Source organism: Lissotriton vulgaris, chromosome 9 (assembly GCF_964263255.1).
Source record: "Lissotriton vulgaris chromosome 9, aLisVul1.2, whole genome shotgun sequence".
NCBI lineage: Eukaryota > Metazoa > Chordata > Amphibia > Caudata > Salamandridae > Lissotriton > Lissotriton vulgaris.
In genome coordinates this window covers 629,676,246-629,700,102 of record NC_141697.1, presented here as the reverse complement: position 1 = coordinate 629,700,102, position 23,857 = coordinate 629,676,246, and the positions used below count along the sequence as shown (strand labels likewise).

Genomic DNA, 23,857 nt, shown 5'->3' with positions numbered 1-23,857 from the left:
AGGGAAGAAGCCTAAGACTTCTAATCAAAGCATTCAGAAGGAGATCTCTAATGATAACCTCTCGACTGCTAAAGCCCCTCAAGGAGCCCAGCCAGGGGATCTGACCTAAATAGTGCTGACCCAGTGACCCTAATGGGCCCAATGCAGAATAAGGAAATATACCGGAGGAAAATAGGGGCCCTCCTAATAGCTCGTCTGGAGCCCCTCGTGGACAGACTTTCCGTAATTGAAAAGAGACTTGGGAACGCAGAGGGACTGATAATGCACACCATGGGCAGTATTGATGACAAGACAGAGAGGAGTGACAATTTGATGAAATCAGGAAGGGAGGGTGACAGGGAGGGTGCATCTGGTTTAAATCTTACCGTCACACCGATGATAGATAGGGCTGTGCAACCACTGGTTAAGGATATATCAGGGGGGAAACCGAAGGCAGGGGAACTGCTGATTGTATTAGGTCACAGGGGGTGCCATGTAACGAGGAGAGGGATAGAAACAAGGTAAAGAAATTGCATCCCCATTTAGATCTACCCCCAGATTGTTCGCCATATGTTACTGTGCTGACCGGGGTCCCTGAATTAAAATTGGAAGCAGAGGAATCCTATGACCAACTGAAAAATAAAACAACACATTGGTTAAATCATAATAGACCTCTGCCCGTGATGTTCATTGTAAGATTCTCTTCGTGAGGGGAGTGAGTTGGGTGGGACATAGGCAAAAAAACACACTGGGGGATTGCATTGTTGTGAACTTCAAAGATCCAAAAGCAACACATTATGTTACCGAAGGCCCCCAGATTTGTACACGATCAAATATCCAGGCGCAAGATTTAAGTTATTTTTAAAAGCCAGAAAACATTGGGCCCAACGGTGGGCACTAGGAAGCCCATAGGGGGAGGACGGCGCAGTCAGACAGAGGGCGAGGAAGGGTCGATAGAGAGAGGAGCGAGTTACCGGACAGTGCCGCTCTGGGAGCATACACACCTGAGAGCCAGGTAGCCCAAAGGAGGGAAGTGCTTGCTCTCCCGTTGTTGAAAAATATGTGCCACTGGGCTGGGGAAGACACCTCAGCGAAGTAGATTGACTACCTGAGGAAGAGACAGGTAAAGAAAGGGAGTCACATTTAATATCACAAGTAGGGGATCCTTTGGATGGCGTACCTCTAAATGCGAACCAGTTGGCACCACGTAACTCACATCAAGTTAGATTTAAAGATGCCCAAATAAATAATGATCCCACTATGACCACCTGTCCCCCACCAGTGGTCAATGGAGCGCCCTTGAATTAGTGTCCTGGAACGTGGCGGGTTTATCTGCCAAATTTCAAAACACTGAGTGGCTTGAATACATCAACAGATTCAATATAATCTGTGAGCAGGAAACCTGTGAAGTAGATCACAAAAACCTTCACCTAGTTGGGTTTAAGTCCCAGCAAGTAGGTCTACGGAAGGTAGAGCAAGGGGTGGTCTCCTAACATGGGTCCATTTGGGCTTGGAAGGAGTCTGGACGGATCTAAACTGGAAGTCGGAATGTATGATAGCCGTACAGTTTAAAAATAAGGTCCTTAATTTAATTTGGGTCAATTTTTAAAATGCGTGACTATGTAGAGCAGGAGAGCTGGATGAAAGACTGGGGTCACAGAGAGAGCAGGACCAGGGTGTAATGGCTCCACTGATTTTATTAGCAGGGGATTTTAACTGTCATTTGTGCCCAAAATCGATACAGTTCACAGAAGACTGGTCCTCATGTAATCTAGAAGACTGAGCCCATTCTGAGCATACGGCGGTAGGAAGGGAACTGAGTAGGGTATTGAAAAGTTATACAATGGAACACTCAATGGATCTATTACCCATTGAACCCAATAATCAGGCTAACCCAACCTTTAAAGGAAGAGGATGCAGTTCATATATTGATTTTATACTTGTGTCCCATCTGCTAAAAAAAAGAATTTTGGGTTTTGCCATTGACTGTAGTGCTTTCAGTGACCATAACCCACTATCACTGATGGTGGCAGTGTCAAATGTTAGTAAGGCTATAAGGAGGGGGGTGGAGAGTATTAGGGAGACGGTCACGGACCAAGGTAGGCGCTTAAAATGGTCCAGACTTCATGGAGAAAGTTTCTATAAATCACTCTTGGAAGAGGGGAAACAGTACCTGGAGGTGTGTCTAGACTTAGCGGTGAACGGCCTCCCACTAATGGAGGCATTCGAAGAGATAGGGCGGCTGATAGATGGCCTAATGCACACGACAGGGCAGGGCACGAGAAAGAATGAGTCCAAGTGGTTTGACAGAGGGTGCTCTCTAGCCGAAAGGAATCTAAGAGCTGCTCTCAAACATAAGCCAAGGGATAAACAAAGGGTCATGCACTGCAGATTAATTTATAAGCAGGCAGTAAGGCGCCAGTAGAACGCGCTCCAAACCCAAACGTGGGAGGATTTGAGAGGAGCGGCCGAACGGAGAGATCTGTCCACTTTTTGGATGATAGTTAACAGTCCTTGCTTTCAAGACGCAAATAGCCCACAGATAGCGTCTAATGTGCTCCCTGAACAGTGGGTGGAGCACTTCAGAGGACTATACAATAGGGGGACTACCGTGACTCAGGAGTATGATGCGAGTGAGGGGGGGGGGGGCAAGAATTCACTCTAGAGGGGATCATTGGGGGCATTAGGGGCCTGACTCGAAATAAGGCCCCAGGATCGGATGGGATCCCTCTGGACCTCGTCTTAAGTAAAGCGGACCTGTGGGGCCCAGTCCTAACAAGAGTGATGAATGCGGCCATAGTCTCTGGGCTTCCCTGCTCATGGTCGACGGCCATAATAGTGCCAATTTTCAAAAAGGGGAGTAGGGATAGCCCCCAGTCTTACCGCCCCATCTCCCTGATAGACGTGACAGCTAAAGTGTTGGCGAGAGTAGTCTTGAATCGCCTGATGAGTTGGGAAGAGGAACATCATATCCTTACTGCTGTGCAGTAAGGATTTAGGGCCAACAGATCAACGACTGACCAATGCTTAAACCTATATTTATTGGTGACAAAATACACAGTTACCAACAATAAAAAGGTTTATCTAGCTTTTATGGATCTGGCAGCACCCTTTGATTGTGTGAACAGGGAGAAGTTTTGGGCCATAATGTCCAATCTAGGGGCGGACACCAACCTCATTAAGATCTTGAGAGCCCTACATCGGAATACATCAGCCAAAGTGAGGTACAATTTGGAGGGAGGTAATACAGAGTCTTTTATTTGTACCAGTGGGGTCAGACAGGGGTGTATCCTGGCCCTGTTCTTGTTCTCTCTGTATATCAATGGCCTAGAACAATCCCTAAGAAGACATAAAGTGGACTCACCCAGAGTAGGCAGCAGAGCGATCCCCGTCTTGCTCTATGCAAACGATACGGTCTTGCTGGCACGCACTCCACTTGGACTGCAGCGTCTGATAGATGGGTTTGTGGATTTCATGACTAGTCTAGATTTATCTGCCAACCTGACTAAATCGTATGTTATTGAGGTGGTGCCCAAATGCCCGGGAAAAAACTTTAATTATAAAATAGGCACATCCAGCCTAGCGAAGGTACAGTCCTTTTCATACCTGGGAATTTTAATTGACAGGGGCTTACATTTTAACCCACTGATTGAGGAACGATGCAATAAGTTAGTATCTAGCTCAGGGGCAATAATGAATTTCGGTCGCAGATTGGGGCGATGGTCACCTGAGCAAATGATGATTTTATATAATTCTATCTGTTACTCAAAAGTGGCATATGGGGCAGAATTGTGGGGGATGGTTGATGTAGCTCAACTGCAGATAGAGGAGAACAAATATCTGAGATGGCTCCTCAAAGTCCCACAGTGTGTATCCTCCCATATTATACATGAAGAACTGGGCTGTGTGTTTTTAGAGGATAGGGTGGGGAGCAGGCCTCTGCTTGCATGGCTAAAGATTTGGGTCAACCCAGAAGCCAGTCTGACAAAATAGATAATTATGGACTGTCTGGCGAGGGATAGGGGAATGAATATCCCATGGTTCAAGTACGTTAAGGGTGGTATGGAAAGCATCGGCTGTGAGAATCTTTTTCTGACGCCATCCTGTAAAAACGGGATCAGGTCAGAGTATTTATTTGTTTACATTTATATGGCGCACAGCTACCCAACAAAGGGTTTTCCGGCGCAGCAGATCCCAATGACAATGCGGTTACAGAAAACTAGATGTTAAATAGCCATGTTTTTAAGGCTTTTCTGAATTTAATGTAAAGGAGATGTTTCTCAAACACAAAGCCATAGCATGAGAAGTTAACAACAGAACTAAACAATCAGTTAAGGAACATGCTCTAGTGAGGTCCTGTGGAGGAAAGGAGCCTTATCTTGCCCTTATACACAATGCCCAGATTTTTATTAACACGTTTTTGGCTCAACCTTTTACACCACTTATTAGCCGAGTCGGAAGGTTTTACAAATTCAGTTGAGTCAAAGGGTCCCTGCGGCTGCAGTCAACGATCTCCTCAGGACACCCTTCATTTTGTACTACTATGCCCATTTTATCTAATGCCCAGGCGTCGCTTTATAGTAAGCTTGTTGAAGAAGGCCAAATTTAGACACGCGAAAGAAGCTCTTTTATATTTACAAATGGCCCAAGATCCACTGACCTTATTTTCTGTGACAAATTTTTTAAGATCATCAGTCAAATTAAGAGATACTAGAGGAATTTGCCGAGCAAAATATTACCACAATTTCGATTGAAAGGTGGAGTGGGGAATATTGGCCTCATATATGAATTATGTAACTAACAGCTACTGTATCTCTCTTGTTGCCTTTTTAAACTGTATATGTTCTCATTTTTATATTGTAATTTTATGGTGTTAAGTGTAAAATGGTGAATAAAGAATTTGACTGACTGACTGATAAGAAGAAGCCTTCTAGAATCTTCTTTTATGGTTTAATTGTGTAATCTTTAGAAAAGTAGAGCAGATCTTGACCTGACTTTCCTCAGAAAAGACTTCTTCTCATCTCTCCAGATTTCCACCGCTCAGAGTGTTGAGCTTCATGCTTGAGGCCTTATTCTTCCCTTTTTAGGGCCTTACATTTGGTTTATTTAATGTTGACAACTTCCCCTTAGAATTTTGCTTGCTGTATGTTATTCTATTTTGCATATTGTTTTGGATCATAAAAATCCAGATTGCATGATCATTTAAAGATTTATGATCTTACTATATTTTTCTTCCAATTTTGCTACCTATTTTAACTCATCTGAACAAAATGTGGTTAATAACACCATTAAGGTTGAACACTATCCTCTTTGTCGTTCTTATGGAACCACATTGGTTCCACTATACTTGGAATGTCCACTTGAGTTAGCTCCTTTCATGCACTTCGACAATCAAAGATCCATACGACTAGTGGGGGGTTCTCTTTGATGGTTTTACCAAGAGATTGAGGTTCAAGAAACCCCGATCTGTCAGACGTTTTTTATTACTTTATTGGTGTAAACTTAGAACTAACTTACTTCTAGGGCTTGGGGATCCTATGCATCTGTGCTTCTGTTGGGGGTACAATACTTGTAATACAAAAATACTGCATCATATTTTATCCTATAGAGTGATGATTAGGTGGTAATTAATTTGTCTTACATTCACCACAGGTTTTGAAAATATCAAACCATCTCATAAAGAAGGCCTGTGAAGATGGTAAACACATTTTCTACTATGGCCCTTATTACGAGTGCCTCTTCAAAATGGTTTGATAATTTGGGCATCTTATACATTCCCACTCCCCTGAGTCGAAATATATCAAGTGTAAAAAATACCACCCAAATATGTGTTTTGGAAAATAGTATGAATATTTTGATGTTTCCTGTGCCAAAAGCTGCATGTTCCGGAAAATGCAGGTTTGGCCTGCCCATATTCATAACAAAACTCATAACTGTGAAGTGACTAGTAACCGCAGTTACAACACATATCGCAATAAATTGGGCCACTCGTGATGAAGGCCCAGGCCAATTAAATGGAGCTATATCAGTACTGGACGGCAGTAATACTTCTTCCCTATAATTGATAAAAGCAGTGGCATAAGGGTTTTGACCTCTCAATGCAAGCAAAGATATGGCAGTGACCACTTTCTGGAAGAAGCTGGACCTTTGATGGTTATCAATACACTCATTCTCTCCTTGCTGCTTGTATTTTATTTCATTTCTTAGCCCTAAATACCTTAGCATATGTCCCAGCTTCAGGAGTACTTTTCGCTTCTGAAAGGCGGAGGAAGGAACTTCAATTCGACTTCAGTGGTCATACAATATATAAGTAGGTGATGATAACACTTTTTTTCACAACGTTCTCTTCATATGGTAGGGCTAATTTTGGGTACAACAACTGCATTACAATTTATGTCCCAAGATGTAATTTATCTATCTGTTCTAGGTTTAGTCCTCGAGAAGTATTCACACCAATCATGAGACAGCAGTCTCTCAGAGGTCATCTTTGTAATACTCTCTAAATACAGAGTTTAGCATGTCAAGTTAAGGTTAAATAGAATTGCTCCCTGAATGTTTAGGTCTCATCTATACAGTGCGTGCACTTTGCTGCAAGATGTCTTGTTTACAATTCAGTGGGAGTACAACCTTCCCACAGAATACCATTGGTTGTTTTTGTTGTCATTCGCATTTGAAATCTTAGCTTCGTAGGCTTCCCTTCCTTGCTTTGTTAAATCCTGCCTGGAGCATAAAACAAGTACATGTGTTCTACCTCGCTATTGTTCTTCCATATCTTTTTTCAACACACAATTTTTCAGATTTTATATGCATTTGATATTACCCCTGGACAGGCAACATGCTTTCCTTCTTTTAACACCGGCATAAGGCTTCTTATTTATGCTGCCTTCACCCTGTCTAACATCTCTATTGATGCTTTAGTTACCTACACCCACAATTGTTCTACTCTACATCACTCTACTCTACTCCACTCTACATCACATCACTCCAGTCTAAGCGCCTCTTGCCACTTCCATCTATTCCAATCTACTCTATGCCACTCCACTCTATGCCAATTTGCGTGACTCCACCCTATGCCACTCTATGCTACTCCATCCCACTCCACTCTACTCTACACCAATCTACGCCACTCTATTCTACCTTATGCCACACAACTCCACTTTATGCCACTATACTCTACACCAATCCCATCTATGCCACTCCACTCTATGCCACTTCAACATACACCACTTTACTCTATGCCACTCTACACTATGTGACTCCACTCTATGCCATTTCACTGCACACAATGCCACTCTATGCCTCTGCTCTGTGCCACTTTACGCCATGCTCCACTCTACTCAAAGCCACTCTACTCTCTACCACTCTACTCTGCTCTACACCATTCTATGGAACGCTGCACCACTCTAAGGCACTCTACTCTAAGCCACTCCACTTTCTGCCATTCCACTCTACCCAACACCACTCCACTCCTCTCTACTCTACACCACTCTACTCCACGCCACACCACTCTGCACCACCCCACTCTATGCCACTCTACTCTAAGCTGCTCCATTCCTCTCTACGCCACTCTACTCTACATCATTCTACTCTATGCCATTTTCCTCTATGTCACTGTTCTCTACGTCACTCTGCTCTATATCACTTCAGACAATGCCACTCTACAGAACTCTACACAGCCCCCTCTATGCCACTCAACTATAAGCCACTCCACTCAATGCCACTCTACTCCACCCTATGGCAATCTATTGCACTTTACTCTACGCCTCTGCTCTGCACCACTCTACTCCATTCTCCACTCTACTCAAAGTCCCTATGCTCTCTACCATTCTACTCTGCTATACACCACTCTTTTCAACTCCATGCCATTCTACTCTATGCCACTCAAAACTAGGCCATTCCACTCTACCCACCACCACTCCACTCCTATCTCCTCAGTGCCACTCTACTCCATGACACTTTACTACACACCACACCACTCTGCACTACTCCACTCTATGCCACTCTACTCTAAGGTATTCCATTCTTCTCTATGCCACTCTACTTTAGACCATTCTACTCTATGCCATTCTCCTCTATGACACTGTACTCTACGCCACTCAATGACACTCCACACAATGACAATCTACAGAACTCTACATACCCCACTTTACGCCACTCCACTCAATGCCACTTTACTGCATGCTACTTTACTCCGACCCACTCTAAGGGACTCCACTTTGCGCCACTCCACTCTATGACACTCTACCCCACTCTATGCCACTCCACTCTATGCACTCCATTCTACACCACTCCACCTTACGGCACTCCAGTCTACTCTATGCCACTCTATTCCATGCAATTGTACTCCACCCTACTCTATGCCAGTCCACTCTATGCAACTCTACACCACTCTGCTCTATGCTACTCCACTGTACAACACTCTATTCAATGCCACCCTACTTTACTCTACCCCACTCTACTCTATGCCACTTTACTCTACACCACTCTACTCTACCCTACTCCACTGTACAGCACTCTATACAGTGCTACTCTACTCCACTCTCCTCTACTCTATGACATACCACTAACTTTTAGCCGCGCTGAACAGCAGCCATGCTGCGTACATCCAGGCTAAAGACATTGGCAAAGAAAATAGCTCTCACATAGGCGCAAGCTATTGGCTTTGCCAGTGCTTGTTTTTTTACTGGTAGGACCAGTATTTTAACGGCTTGTCCCACATAAAAATTAGGAAAATCGTGAAAAGCTGTTTCCCCCCCTTATCAATGCATACTTTAAATACTAAATATAAGAAGTAAGCACCCAAAACTGTGTTCTAGAGCTGCCTTAATAATCCCCGACTGATAATTAAAGTAAAGAGAAAAGCGATGTTAAGAAGGACGACAGGCAAATTTACATAAAGTTCCATTCAAGTATCATGTCAAGGCTTTTGTAGAATCTTAAAAAGGTGACTCCCCCCTGTAATGACTTTTGCACCACTGGCCTGAGGGAATAGCGACCGGGTCCCACTGTATTCCACATTACTGTTGATCGATTCAAGTAGTGGGAAGTAGTGGCGTAACAAAACTTTAGGGGGTCACCATGCAAGGTACATTGAGGCCCCCCTTCTGGTATTAATTAGGAACTCTCAGGTCAGGGTAATGGGCTGAGGGGGTCTGGGGAGCTTGGAGCCACCCCACACCACAGAGTATGTGCGTGCCTATGTTACGCCACTGGTGGGAGAGATGTTTTGTCCGGTAAGCTCGGTAGCACAATGTATACGTACTCGCATCATTGTCAGTGCTGAACTATATTTTATATTTGTGGCATTGTTTATTATACTGTCAATATAATATTAACCCTGATTTCTGACTGCTACTACAATTCAGGCTATCTCACAGCACAAGTAGACAGTGGCATGGACTTCAACTTCATAGACATCAGTTCTTCAGTATCCCAAGGCTACCAGAAGTGATATTAAGAACTCCTCAACTCTAATGATATCACAGGATTGACCCTTTCCATAGCCTCTCAAGTGCATCCTATCTGTTCATGCAGGGCCAAAGCAACGCATTTTTAACACCGAACTGTCTCAGAATTGGCAGTAATCTCCCACCTTTCACCTGCCTTCTCATGGGTGTGACCTTCTCATGGGTGTGAATGTGCGGAAAACGTTTTCCAATTGTGAAGTAGTATCTTATTCATATATGGGACATAGAAACAGATACAAACGTTTTACAGATTAGCTCTGTTGCTTTCCACTGAACGAAAAAACAATGGGGCCTATAATCAAGAATGGCTTCAAAATGATTGCCGCTTTAGCGGCAGGAAACTGCCGTTAAAGTGGCGATAATTTTAAAGCCATTCTTGATAATATGCCCCATTGGGGCATTATTATCAAGAATGGCTTTAAAATATTGCCACTTTAGCGGCAGGAAACTGCCGCTAAAGCAGCAATAATGGGCTTGCTGATATGCCCATGTGAATTCCCATAGCAGCCCAGGTTAACACCAGAACCTGGGCTTTTATTGGAATTCACAAGGGCAGATTATCAAGCCCATTATCGTCGCTAAAGCGGTGATAATTTTAACGCCATTCTTGATAATATGCCCCATATTCTGCACAGACCTTTTCATGGGCATAAAGCCGCGAATCCTCTAGCTTTGGGCGACTGTGAATCTGTAAGCTTCTCTCAAAATGCGGGACAAAATATGCATCAGTTAGTGGGTGTTACATTTCTTTTGAGACCCATATTAAGATCAGAGTAAATTAACTATTAAGTAAACGCTGTTAATTAAATTTCAGAATAACATGGCTATAGGGGACAACATTATTTTACCAAGATCACATGGTATATAAAGGAAAGTATTTCTGAGTCAGGGTACACTGCATGCAACTATCACCATTTGATGTGAACAAATTGCCTAAAACAGCAGTGTCCAATGTAAAAAGTCAGGGTGTCAATTTAGATTATTTATATGAAAATGTATCTTATGTGTGAGATTCTGAAAATCAAGCATGGTCCTGTCCCTCCTTGAATCACGTGGAGCACCTATGATCTATAGTGAATTGTAAGCTCTTGCCACATGTTAGTGTACTGAAATTACACAAAGGTAAAGGCTGTAGTCCCAAACATGAACTTCATCAACCTTTCATCAATAATCTTTAACTTCTAAAATACAAAAAAACACAGTGTTGAGTTAAACTTTGCTCTTAGTCTAAAGACCTAGGATTTCACAATTCTTTGTTTTTTCCCTATACGTTCAGATCCAATGTCATGGTGTGACAATATTTGTAGAGGACTGAGAATGTTCCAGTTGAGAAATTATGCTTACTGAAGTTCTCTTCTTGTCCTGATCCTATCTTGTCATCTCACTCTTCTGATTTACTTTACCAAGGCTTGTACATCCTTCAAGTGTGACCTGATAGGAACCTTTTTGTTGCAGTTGGCCATGGATTGTCTTACGCTCGGTAAATAAAACTCTTTGCTCCTATATGTCAATATGCGAATGATCAGCTATTTCTGAGAGATGCTTGTTTCGCTGCACGTGGTGGTCTTATCACTAGAATGTCTAGATGACATACCAATAATCTTCATTACCCCAAATCCTCCTTCCTTATCCCAGTACTTACTCCTATACCCATTATTATTAGTCAGGTAGACCTAAATTACCTTGTGGAATTCTGATTCAAAATAGGTCGATTTTTTTCACATCCATGTTTTTTGGGGTGTTAGAGAACCAGACCTGATTTATCATGTGCTAATTCTGCATGGTAAAATTGCATGATGCTTTGGCTGCAGCAACAACCAAGACTCAATCTAATTTTTTTCTAATGGGGAGGGGAGCACATAATGGTTTCACCGGCCAAAAAACATCTTCCCCTTTCTTCCCCATCTCTCATCTTTCTCCCCTCCACCCTCAGAAGTCCCAGCATATATTTACCATCTGCTCAGAGCACCTGGAAAATGTCAGCATTAATCCCCATCGAATTGGGAAATCCATGTTGTTTTACAACTGGAAAAATTGGTCCCCACGTGGTCATTCTCGATTCCACGTCATTGCATCACACCTGTTGTGGATTTATTGCGTGGTAATGGTACATCACATACAATTTAACCATGCTTCCAGTGCCATGCAACTCAAAATAACTGAGTCTCTGAAATGTATACTCGCTTCGTAAACTTGTCACCCTTTCCAAGCTGTCCTCTCTGTTTATGCAGCATGACAATCATGCCCGTAATATAAACTCTACTGTACTCCACGATAACATCCTGTAATATCAAGTCCCTAATTCAATTTTTGACAAAGGTTTAAAGAAGGGTGGGTTGTAACTACTGTGAAAAGGAAATTCACAATTTTAGATGTATTGGTAAGGTAGAAGCTTTTCTAAATTTAGGTGAGGCAATCCATCATCCGTACTATATTTTGTTTGATACACTTGCACTGTCCCACAAACCAACCTGATCATACAAATTAAATTTTCAGCTTCCAGTTCCAAGGGGGCATATCATCAAGACAATTATCTCCGCTTTAGCGGCCGTTTTCGGCCGGAAAGCGGCAATAATTGTTTCACTCTATTAGCAAGGTCAGGCTATCGCGTGAAACCTTGCCTCAGCGCCCTTTCCCTTAACGCCCAGCTTTGCATCTCTAATGAGATGCAAAGTGGACGTTCCTCCCCAGAATAACAGGAGAAATGTCGACAACCGACATTTCTCCTATTATCTAGCCTCACGCTAACCTGCAGAGTGATAAGAAAAGTAGCGCTAACCTCGGTTATCGCTACTTTCTTTACGCCTGCTTTTCATCTGACTTAGCGATGAAATCCTATGGAAAGTGGATATCATGGCTAAGTCTGCCCTCCCCTATCAGCAAGCATTCACCAAATGTTGTGCGAATATCGCTGGATTTCTAGTGATAATCTCACATTTGGCAGCTTGCGTCTTGATTTCTATCGCTTTGGAGATAAGCGTTGCTGATAGCACGCTATCTCCGCGATAGAAACCAGTGGTAGCCGGCGATAATGATCCTAGCACTAAGTGCGCTTAGCAATAATTATGGCTGGTTGTTTATGATATGCCCCTTAATTCCTTGACATTTATAGAACATTCTAAAATATTCCATGCAGTTGCAGCCCCCTGAGAAGGTTTTGCGTACACCCATGGGTCCTGGACCGCAGGTTAAGAACCACTGTTCTAGTGTGTGCCAATGACCTTAGTTAACAATTTCACCAACTCCTGAAGCTTCTTTTAATTCATTAGTGATGACTGTACTTTCCGCCTGGACTATCTCGTCAGGCATTGAAAAGAGGAATGCACAGAAGAAGGGAGAGCTATGATTTCTCTTCTGAGTATATTTGCCCATGTTCAATCAAAGTAAGAGCTACTTGGAACGACGATAAGGAAAAATCATACCCCTTAAAAAGCAGCTCTCAGGGTCCTTACAAGTAAAAGAAGCCCCATGAAAATCCAGACACTCTCTAATATAAAAGTACAGAGTGAAGAACCTTCTAAGGAACACAGTTTTCCTTTCTCATGCAAACTCATCTAAGAGTGAGAAAATCAAATGATCATTAACAATTCTCATGCATTGACAGGCATATACGCAGACAGTAAAAGAAAAGGAATATACCCCATAGATCGTTGTCGCTCTTTCCCCTCTATTTTGCTCAGCGAATAGATAGAATCAATTAATCAATCAGAGAATGCTCAAACGAGCTCCTAACCCGTGAGGGTTTAAAGTTGCTGGGTGGGCAATGGGGGGGGGGGGGGGGGGGGTAAGCAGCTCCTGTCAGCTGAAGAGCCAGGGCTTGAGGGTCTTTCTGAAAATGTGCAGAGAGCCGGGTGTCTGAAGTAGATTGGGAGCATGGTCCAGGTCTTGACCGCGATGTAGGAGAAGGCTCTTCCTCCGTTCTGGCTCTGCCGATGCGCGGGGTTTCAGTGACGGCGAGGTTGGCAGAATGAGGGTTTCTCGAGGGGACGTGGAAGGAGATTCTCTTGTTGGACTATTGGGGTCTGATGTTGTGGAGACATTTGTAGGCTACTCTCTTCTTAATGGGGAGCCAGTGAAGGTCTCGCAGGTTTTGTGAGATGGGTTCTTATCGAGAGATGCCAAGGACGTGTCTGGCTGCAGTGTTCTGTATGGCCTGGAGTTTGAGGAGCAGAGACTTGTTGATTCTGGTGTAGAGGGCATTTTTGTGGTCCAGGCTTCTGGCTATGAGTGTGTGGGTGACGGTCTTTCTTGATTTGGGGGATCCATTTGAACGTCTTGCAAAGGATGCAGAGTGTGTTGAAGTCAGGTCATGGATAGGGACGAGTAGAGTACGATGCTGAGGTTAGGGCGTGGTCCGTGGGAGTGGGCGGACTGCCAAGGGTGGTTGGCTACCAGGTGTCCCTTGCGGTGGGGGATGGTCCAAGGAAGAGGACCTCAGTCTTCTCCGAGTTAAGCTTCAGGCAGCTGCTGCTCATCCAGGATGCAATGTACTTCATTCCTTCCGGAAGCTGAGCCTGATGGTAATGGGATCCTTGGTGAGGGAGAGGATGAGCTGGGTGTCGCCCGCATAGGAGACTATCTTGAGTCCATGCTGTCTGACGATGGGGGTGAGGGGGGCCATGTAGATGTTGAAGAGCGTAGGGCTGAGTGATGATCCTTGTGGAACTCCACAGTTGGCCTCTGTGGGTTCGGAAAGTAAGGGGGCAGTCTGATTCTTTGGGTTCTGCCCGTGAGGAAGGAGCAGAGCCCTTCGAAGGCAGTTCCCTGTATGCCAGCGCCAAGGAATCTGGCGGTGAGTGTGGGGTGGGAGACGGTGCGAAGGCTGCGGAGAGGTCGAGTAGGATCAGGGCTGTGGTGTGGCCTTGGTCGAGGAGGGTGCAGATGTCATCTGTGGCGGCAAGTAGAGTGGTCTTGGTGCTGTGGTTGATGCGGAATCCGGATTGGGAGGGGTCAAGGATGAAGTTTTCTTCGATGAATTTCGTTAGGTGGGCATTAACTGTCATCTCTGTGACTTTGGCCACAAAGGGGAGGAGGGAGATGGGTCCGTAGGTTTTGAGGTCCGAAGGATCTGCTGTGGGCTTCATGAGCAGGGGCTTGACTTCTGCGCATTTCCAATCATTGGGAGAATATCCCGGTTTTGAAGATTGTGTTGACGGTGCATCGTAGTTCCAGTGCAGTGCAGTGGCTGCTCTGAGGTAAAGATGTGCGGAGGGCAGGGGTCTGTGGGTGGTTCTGAGAGGATGCCTTTTATGGTCTATTCGGCGTCTTCCGTGGTGGCTGGGGTCCAGGTGGAGATGGTGGGTTGGCTGGCATTGTTGGAGGAGGGAGTGGTTTCAGGGTCCGGTGTCTGTTTGTTGAAGTTGTTGTAGAGGGACTTGATTTTCAGGTGGATGTAGGAGCTTAGCTTGTGGCAGGGGACCTGGGAAGGGTTGATGTCTGTGGCCTCACTGCGGGGTTTGGTGAATTCCTGGATGAGTTCCTTCGAGTTGTTGGAGTTTGCAGTGATCTTGTTTAGGATGAAGGTCCTTTTGGTTGATTTGAAGAGTTGGTGGTATTCTGTTGTGGCATCTGTGTATGTGGTGCAGCCTTCCGAAGTTTTACTGTTTCACCAATTGAGGTGTCTGCAGGTGCACCTGGATTCTTTTTTTTTTTTAAAAATTTTTGGAAGACCTTTATTGATAGAAAATCGCACATACAGAGCAATACGGAGCCCGAGGGCTCGCAAATACAGCACATTGCAACAGAGAAAGGCGCAAAGGATATAGTACAGAGATACTGAGGTCTAATTTTAGAGATTTTTCCCCTGGAGGATAGACAGGAGCAGGATATCTCAGAACAACGAGTTGGTTCCGGCCTCGTAGGAGCAGAATAGACAAATACAATACGTAATAAAATGCCAGAATCGCTGCTTACCACACATATAGAAACGTCTAAACCCAGAAAAGAAAGAAAAAGAAAAAGAATAGAAGGCCCATAGAACTAAAAAGAATAGAACACCCCCCACCCTGCACCCCTGCAGCTGGCTACGGCCCTACCCCCCCTAGCAGTGTGCCTGTCGCCCAGTAAAAGGAGTCCCGAAATATAGAGAGTAAGAAAAGAGTCCCAATCTATAACTCTCAGTAAATAGAGAAAGGCGGGGAGGAGCCCACCACCCGTCCCTCGGCTACACCATCCCACAAGTCCAAAAAACTGCACAAAGTAGAAGCCTGGTGATATTAAGCAGTACAATCAGAGTAAATCGGAGGTACAGAATCGACACACAGTGCAGTCAAAGGCAGTAACACACCACCCACATGCCCAGGTCAACAACAGGAAACCACCAAACCATAAGAATAAGTGTTCACCCCTGGCCCGTTCTCTCCCCTCCACCACTGCGAACCATGGAAACCCAGATAGCCCAGGGAGACTTGCACAATAGTCCAAACGGGGAACATTGACTTGAGCACTCAACCATGTCACGCATACACAGGACCAGTGTTATCATGCCGGGCCAAAAGTACACCACACTTGTGGCACAGAGCGAAACCGATCCAGGGAAGAAAGTCTCAGTGTCCGGCCCCTTCTGGAGCGATCGCCGGGTAGAGGGAGACACGGTGCAAGTAGAGAACTCTTGTCGTGATTTCAGTCCGTGGTGTTCATTTCGGCCCAGGCAACAACCATCAGCAGCAAGAGTTACCCCGGGACCTGGGGTCAATGAGCCAGCACCGCTGCACAAAGCCGCCATCTTGTCGCAGTCAGACGTGGAACAAAGAATACCGCTACAGTCCGGCAAGGCAGCCATTTTCAAGCATCCATGAGCACTCAGTATAGCATCCACCTTGCCGATCAGGGTTTGTGCAGAGTGCAACACATCGTAAGGAAGGGAGTCAATAGCCGCCAATAGGTATCCATAGCCCCGAACAGTTCCACGCTCCCTTCCGATCGAGTCCCCTTGCGCCACACGCCCACGATCACTACGTGACACAGGCTCCCCACGGCTGCTTGCCATTATGCGCTGCTCGATTATCAACGGAAACACCTTGAGTAATGCAGGGCTGTTGACAATGGGCCCCAGGTTTACACCTCAAGGAAAGATGTCAAACAAGTCTGAAGAGTGGCCGTAGGTATTATCCCTTAAACAAGCTGCCCCGCTCGATATTCAGGGGATAGAATAGTCGGGAGCCTCCCGCTGCGAGCGGGGCTGTGGTCAAGCATTCCTCCGCAATCGCAGTGTGGGTTGCTGCACTCGTGCACTCCCCCCGGATAACTCGCCAGGCACATCCAACGCAGTACCTGTAGTCCAGTGGGGCGCGCGTTCCGAATTCGGCCGCGTCTAATGGAAGTGGTCCGACCGGTTCCAAACAGCTGCTGACGCCCGGTGTTGATCACCTGGCAGCCGGCCCCAGCGTCCACTCGAGGTCCCGGTCTCAGGTCTGCCGCGGGCCGCGAACTTCAGTCGGACATTACACCCGCTTGCAGGGGATCGCAAGCCTCAGGATTTCCCGGCGGGCCGCCTGAGCACATCGGCTTCCGCAGTGTGCCGTCTAAAAACAGGATCACCGGCAGGATAGACACAAAGAAGGAGATCGTCTCCGGAGCCGAGGGACAACACGTCCGGTCGCCATCTTGGCTCCTCCCCCTGCACCTGGATTCTTGGAGGTTGGCGGTGAACCAGGTGGCCTTTCTAGGGCACTGTCTATCGGGGTTGTGAAGGGGTGCAAGTTCGTATGCGCAGTTGGTGATCCATCTGTGTTGTTCCTTTGGCTGCTAGGTTGGCATTGGTCGAGGTGGAGTGGGCATCACGGTTGAGGGTGGAGTTGAGGTGTTCCTCAGTGACCTTGCTCCTGTTCCTTCACAGTGGGTGGGGTGCAGGTTTGGGGTGGTGGGTTTGTCGATGTGGAAGTGTATGCAGTGGTGGTCTGTCCAGAGGGGTTGTGTAGTGTGGCTGAAGTGGATTTTGTTCCCTCCTGCGAAGATGGGGTCGAGGGTGTGTCCTACCCTGTGGGTGGGGTGGTGATGAGCTGTTTCAGTCAGAGGATGGCGAGGTTGTCCAGGTGGGTGGAGGAGTTGGGGTTGTTGAAGTTGTCGCGGTGGAAGTTGAGGTCTCCAATGAGTATGTAGTCCATGGAGGCGATGGCGTGGTGTGCGACTAGGTTGGCGATGGTAGTGGTGAACACTGTTCGAGGTCCAGGGTGCCTGTAGGTGAGGGTGCCACGTAGGGTGGTTCTGGGGCTGGTCTGTGTCTGGAAATGGAGGTGTTGGGTGATGGCAGGGAGCCGTTCATGCTGGAGGTGGTGAGTCAGAGGAGTCGTTCATGCTGGAGGTGGTGAGTCAGAGGGAACTCTTGTGTGCCATGGCAAGTCCTCCTTCCAGGCGGTTGGGGCGGTCCTTCCTCTGGATCTTGTACAAATTGGGGAGGGATGTGGCGATGTCAGAGGCGGAGGTGGAGTTGGTACAGGTTTCCATGAAGAAGGCATCATCAGGCGAGATGGTATCGAGGAGGTCCCAGATCTCTACGGCATGTATGTGCAAGGAGCACATATTGTGAAGGATGCACCTCAGTGTTAGCAGGAGAACTGGCCTTGGGTGGATTTGGGGGTAGACAGATGGCAGTTGTTGTTTCTTCCGGGGTTGAGAGCGAGGAGGGCAGCTGAGTCGTAGCAGTGGGTGGTCAGAAATCCAGGGTTTCTGGTGCTGGTCACGATCGGGTCGCGGACAGGTGCAGATGGGCTTGCCTTTGGCACACCTTCAGTGCATCAGCGGAGCGGCTGCGCAGCAGCCGCCATTAACTAGGTAATGGAGAAGGGAAGCGCAGCTAGGAGGCGGGAATAGCAAGAGGGAGGGGCTGCAGGGGAGCAGCAGAAGGAAAAGGGTGGCCAGAAATGGGCACTGAGGAGAAAACAAGGGCACAGGAACAAACAACAAATTAAAAGGGCAGAAAACATAGTCACAGACAAACAGGCACAACAATTACATAAAATTACAATGATAGACAAACAAAAGACACAAGGACAAAACAGGCACACTAACGCAGACAGATCACAGTGGAACAGCAAAAGAGCAAGGCTCTCCTACTGGACCACCAGGGATGAGCCGCAGGCAGGAGCCTGCTGATGGAGGAGGGCCTAGAACACTTACCTGGGAGAGAGGTGTATGGGGCAGCGGCAGGCAAGGCTACAGTGGAGCTGCTTGGGAGAAGAGAGGGACTTTGGCCGGGTGGTGAGAGGTCCTTCTCATACACCCAAGCAGTGGCCACCATTAAATAGGGAAGTGGGAGGGAAGTGCAGCTGGGAGGTAGGAGCGGGAATGGCAGGGGGAGGGGCTATGGGGGAGCAGCAGCAGGAAAAGGGCAGCGAGAAACAGGCATGGAGGAGAAAACAAGGGCACATGCACAAATAATACTCATGTTAGAAAGCTCTCTCATTAAAATAACACAAGGAAAACATCAAGGACTGCCATTAAAAGTTATGGATGCGGGCCCCTTCACCTACAAATTGTGGAGAAGCTTCCTTCATAAAAGATTCCCTTAGCTCAGCGCACACCCTTCAGGAGAGCTGCAGTGTCGGCCTCAGTCAGGGAACACGTGCAGGCCTCTCAAGCATTTATTCCCTTTGTAGTTCAGACCTCAGAGATAAAGCAGGCTCTTACACGACCCATCCATTCAGCCACATATCTACTCTACCACCAATACACTGTTGTCCAACTTGCTGCAGCATCGAACACTCTCCTGCACTCAGTGCACTCCAGCAAGATCAATGAAGTATGAAGTAACATGGGTCCCTGCACCACAATAAAGATGATGCCCCCCAAAAAACTGTGGTGCTTTTCTTGTAAAAAGCACACTCAAGGAAGTCGTACTCCATAGACAGAGAAAAAGGCTTGGAAGGGTTGGCCAGTTTAGGAATTCAGGGTCAACCTCACAGTAGAAAGTACTAAGACGAGGAAGGAGCTGAAGAGTTTATATGGTGAACTTTTACAACAGCGATTTTTCTTCCCACTGATACATGCTGTAGTTGTGATTCTCAATCAGTTGTGGCATAGGCAGATTGGCATACTTGTTTAAGTTTGTTTTGTCCAGTGCTTTGCTTCTAGCACAAATATTTCAGAATTGCCCAATTGCCAAAAGCTCACAGCCTCAGTAGCAACCAAAGAATTTGGGTCAGGAGTCAGGAGCTGTGTTCATATATATATGCATTAGTGGATACTGGTCACAGATTTGGGAAGTGTTTTTATTGATTGATTCATTCTTAAGAAGGTGGTGCATATATTATCCAATGCCCATCTTCTCAATAGTTGACTGGGTATTTCTCTTGATTGAGTTTTAAAATCCTGATGGATCCAAAAGTGAGGTGTAAGTGCATGGCAGAACTAATGCATTAGAGTATTTTATTCTGTCATATGTTTGTCGAGTGATTTAGCCCTCCTTGACTGGCAGAAAATGTATGAAATGACTCCTGGGGCTATATCATGATGGGCTACACTTGCCCAGCACAGAACCAAGTGTAACCTGAACAATGTGCCTCTCTCTGTTTGTAAGCTGTGCTGTCTAAAAATGCACTGACTCAGAAAAATATTGGGTTAATTGAATTCACTTTACACACCGCAGGTGAATAAATAAAGGTGCTTGGCTCTGTACCAACCAAGGCAGCACATCATAATACAGCCTGTGATGTCCTTTGAGCAAAGGTTGCCTGAATTATTAGGCAGGACTGTATTTACAGTTGGCTTGCGAGTAAAAGCTCTGTGACAAAGCAGCATCTCTAACCTGAGGAATAGCCACTGAATCACATTTCTGTTGCTTGCTCAGTACAATAGTACAAAATATTATGTATGGCCAAGTATTTCCAGCCAAACCTATTTTCCAAGTGCACCTAATATTTTTCTCCACCAGTGGTGGGTGTGCAATGCTGAACCTAAGAGCCACTCAGAGGCGTTCTGGTCACTAAATGCATCTGCAACTCCAAAGAATTTTTGAGGACCATTGTGTCCCAAGTAGTCCACCTCACAGTGAATGCTGTCAAAAGCATTCACTCATTCTTTCTATTCTTTATCTCACACACTCAAGAACGTACAATTCTATATCAATCCACTACCTGCTCAATTTTTAGAAGAAAACTGTCGATGAAATCCCGAGGATGGTTGGCGTCCAGTGTCTCTTTGTTCTGTTTCAGTCGTTTTGCCACAAATGCTCCCAGCTTCTGGTAATTGCTGTAAATTTTTCTGTGTGGTCCAGGTACATGTTTCATTATTTTGGGGAAGACAAAGAGCAGCTGCAGTGGATAGGGAAGTAATCAAGAAGTTAACATAAAAGTGTCAGGCATTTACAACTATGTTGACAGAAAGAAAACTAATATGTATCTTGTGAAACAACCCTTATCGCAGTGCACTTTACCTCACATGCAATAGACTGCTTAGGGTGGAGTTTAATTGAATTCAGATCATTACCTTTTGTTACAATTTCAGGTCATCATAATTTTAGCAGTATATTACTCCAGTAATAGGAAGTGGAAATATTCATGTTAAACAAGGCTGTACATATAGAGTGCTTACTGTGTTCTAATTTTTGATGATCAAGACTTTATATGTCATCACCAAACTTTGACTCAGAGAAACCTTTGATTTTGCCTTATCAATTTTTTTAACTTATACTGGAGCAACCAACTTACTCTGTTGTTCTTTATAAATTAAGTGTATCTAAAGTCATATTGAACGTTTTCAGGTGCTAAACTAACTTTAACAATGTTTTTTTAATTTGCAGTTTAAGCAACATTTTAAAATAAACTATTCTAATCCTTTCCTTGATAATTGTCATTCCAGCTACATCTATAAAGTACATCTGGAATACCTATCAGAGTTGAGAAGAGAGTACCCACTAAAGCAGCACTCCCAATAATACTTTTGCAAATAAACATTCCCCTCAAAAGAACTAAGAAATGCAAACCTCAGGTACAAGGGCAAACATTTCTCTTTCTTTCTAGAGTACTATAATTAACTTTGCGTTTTACTAGGAAATTAAAACTGTCAATAAATAGTTTAGCACATTTAAAATAAGTTGTTTAAACGTTATCTTGCCTCCTTTCTATATCAAGAATAACCTTGCTTTTTTACAATTCTATTTAGCAACAATAAATCTTCTATAAAAATACAACAGTAGTTTTAAAAAATGTATACTCAATTATCCTCATCCTTTTTTTACAGAATCATCAACAGTAGCTTCCAGTCACAGAGCAAGTTACGTACAATCAAGGTGCGGTAACAGGTCATTGAAATTTGGTCCGTACATTTACTGTCAGGAAAGATTAACTGAGCCCAGGAGTCATCGGAGGTGCGTAGAATATTTCTAATCACATTGCAAAGGCAGAGCAGTTACTCTGGGTGACATAGTGGAGAGGTCCACAGAGCATAACCACCTTTTCTCTGCAATGGAGATAGAAGTTAGGGAACATCTACAGCAGATTACAATTTCGGCAGTCACCTCCAATGTACCCTGTGGCTCAGTTTTATGGGAAGTTGCACAAAACATCCCTATGCATGGTGCTAGTCATATGGCCACAATCCATACTTTAAGGCGCATGATCTGAAGAACAAAACAGGTCCTCAATCCGGACGCAATAAGACCACAAACTTTCTCTGATATTAACATCCCACCAGAACTGAGTGTCACTTTTGCTAACAAGACTTTTCTTTTGCATGATAATGAAAATCCTCTAAAAACATCTTCTAATCTTCTCTACAGCACATTATTTGGTCACCCTTGAGAACACTGAAATTTAGATGATGGATGGCAATTTTAAGTCTATACCCCATCCTTTTATCCAAATTTACTCTATTCACGCCAATATTAACAACACATCTGTCCCCTTAGCATTGAGTTTGATGCCTGACAGATAATCTTCCCCTTACACTGAGTTTTTATCAGTTACTAACCTATATCCAGATACCCAAATCTAAGAATGTTTTTTCACTTTTCCAAGGCATACTGGAGAAAAATTCAGAAAACATCCCTAGCTGAAGATTATGTGTCACACAGCAAACTTCAATATGAACTTAAAAAATAAACTGCTTTGTGTTTTGTTCCACCTGAATGTGTAGATGACGTCTACACTGCAATAGTTCAATCAGATTATTTTACAGCAAATGAAGAGAAATTGGCACCTCTTTTAAAATATTTTAAGGACACCTAGTTTGACCATCTGAGCAGGTCAAGTCACAGGAGGAAGCCAAGGTTCTCCATTGACTGGTGAAACTGCTTAACTTGCTTAGAGGGAGGAGCAAAGACAAACAATTACATCAAAGGATGGTATAACTCTTTTAATAAATCAATTGGAATGAGTCATCCAAACGTTTATCATTTCTTAGAAATTTTGAAAAAAGAGCAAAGTTTCCAAGAAAAGAGGATGGCTCAGTCACTTTCAGGCAGTCTGAAATCCTCGAGGGTCCCAACGTAGCAGAGAAATGTGTGAAAGGTTTTTATCTAAAATTCAACAATTTCCTTCAATGGGCACGCCTGACTAGTTTAAAAGTATTGTGTATATTCTTAATTTCTAGCTGCCACTATCACCATGTGGATTAATCGCCTGTTTTACACAACTTCCAAAAGATTCAATTAGATTTTTTTTAAATTCCCAAATTCCAAATAAATTGAAATGTTGCAGTCTTGCCAACTTGCTAAATGTTTAAGAACTTCCGGCACATACATTGTGATCTGTGCTTTTAACTTGATACTTTTTGCAAATTTTCATATTTTGAATTTTCAAAGTTTGCAATGTTAGGCAAGGTATGGTTTAATTAAGGTGTCTGTGTTCTTCTAAAATAGCTTTTATAAACAGCACAATAGCCAAAAAACAAATCGTCCCAAGATGTGTATGTTACGGCAATCTGCATGGGGATCAAAGTGTAGTTAATGGAAATTAAAAAACTTATTCTCAACAGTATTTGAATATATCTCCCACATCTTTCCTTACAGTAAATGCACCTCCCACATGTTGTAATATAAAGAAAATACATTTCCAAACCTAACTGCACCCCGCCTTCAAGCCATTGCTGTCTGAGATGCACCACCAACTACAGAAACATACGTGAAACAGCATGCGTCTACGAAGTTTTAATAAATAGAAAGTTGACTATTTAATCCATTAAACTTATTGCCACACAGTTGAAAAATCGTATTAAGAAAAGTTGGACACATGTATTGGAGTTTGCAATAAATTATTTGTTGTGCTTCTTTAAAAAATAACAGAAACCTTTTTTGTAAAGATTAAAATTAAATTATATTTACTTAATAAATAAATCTTTTCACTGTAAACTGAATAATTTATTTACATTTTCATTTCAAAATGTTAGTTCATTGTTGCATATTTTCTAAATTGATTTAACAAGTCCAGAATTTTTTTAAACAAATGCATTTATCTCATTTATTTAGTTATATGATC

General features: G+C 44.3%; 1 protein-coding gene across 2 annotated transcripts in view; it reads right to left on the bottom strand.

Moving 5' to 3' along the window:
* LOC147691993 (cytochrome P450 2F3-like) overlaps positions 1–23,857 on the bottom strand; it is a 196,133-nt gene that overhangs the window by 44,108 nt on the left and 128,168 nt on the right. For both annotated transcript variants that reach the window (XM_086938283.1, XM_086938282.1), the window contains exon 5: positions 20,519–20,695. In XM_086938283.1, the coding sequence (XP_086794409.1) occupies positions 20,519–20,695 (177 nt within the window). The remainder of the gene's footprint in view (positions 1–20,518; positions 20,696–23,857) is intronic.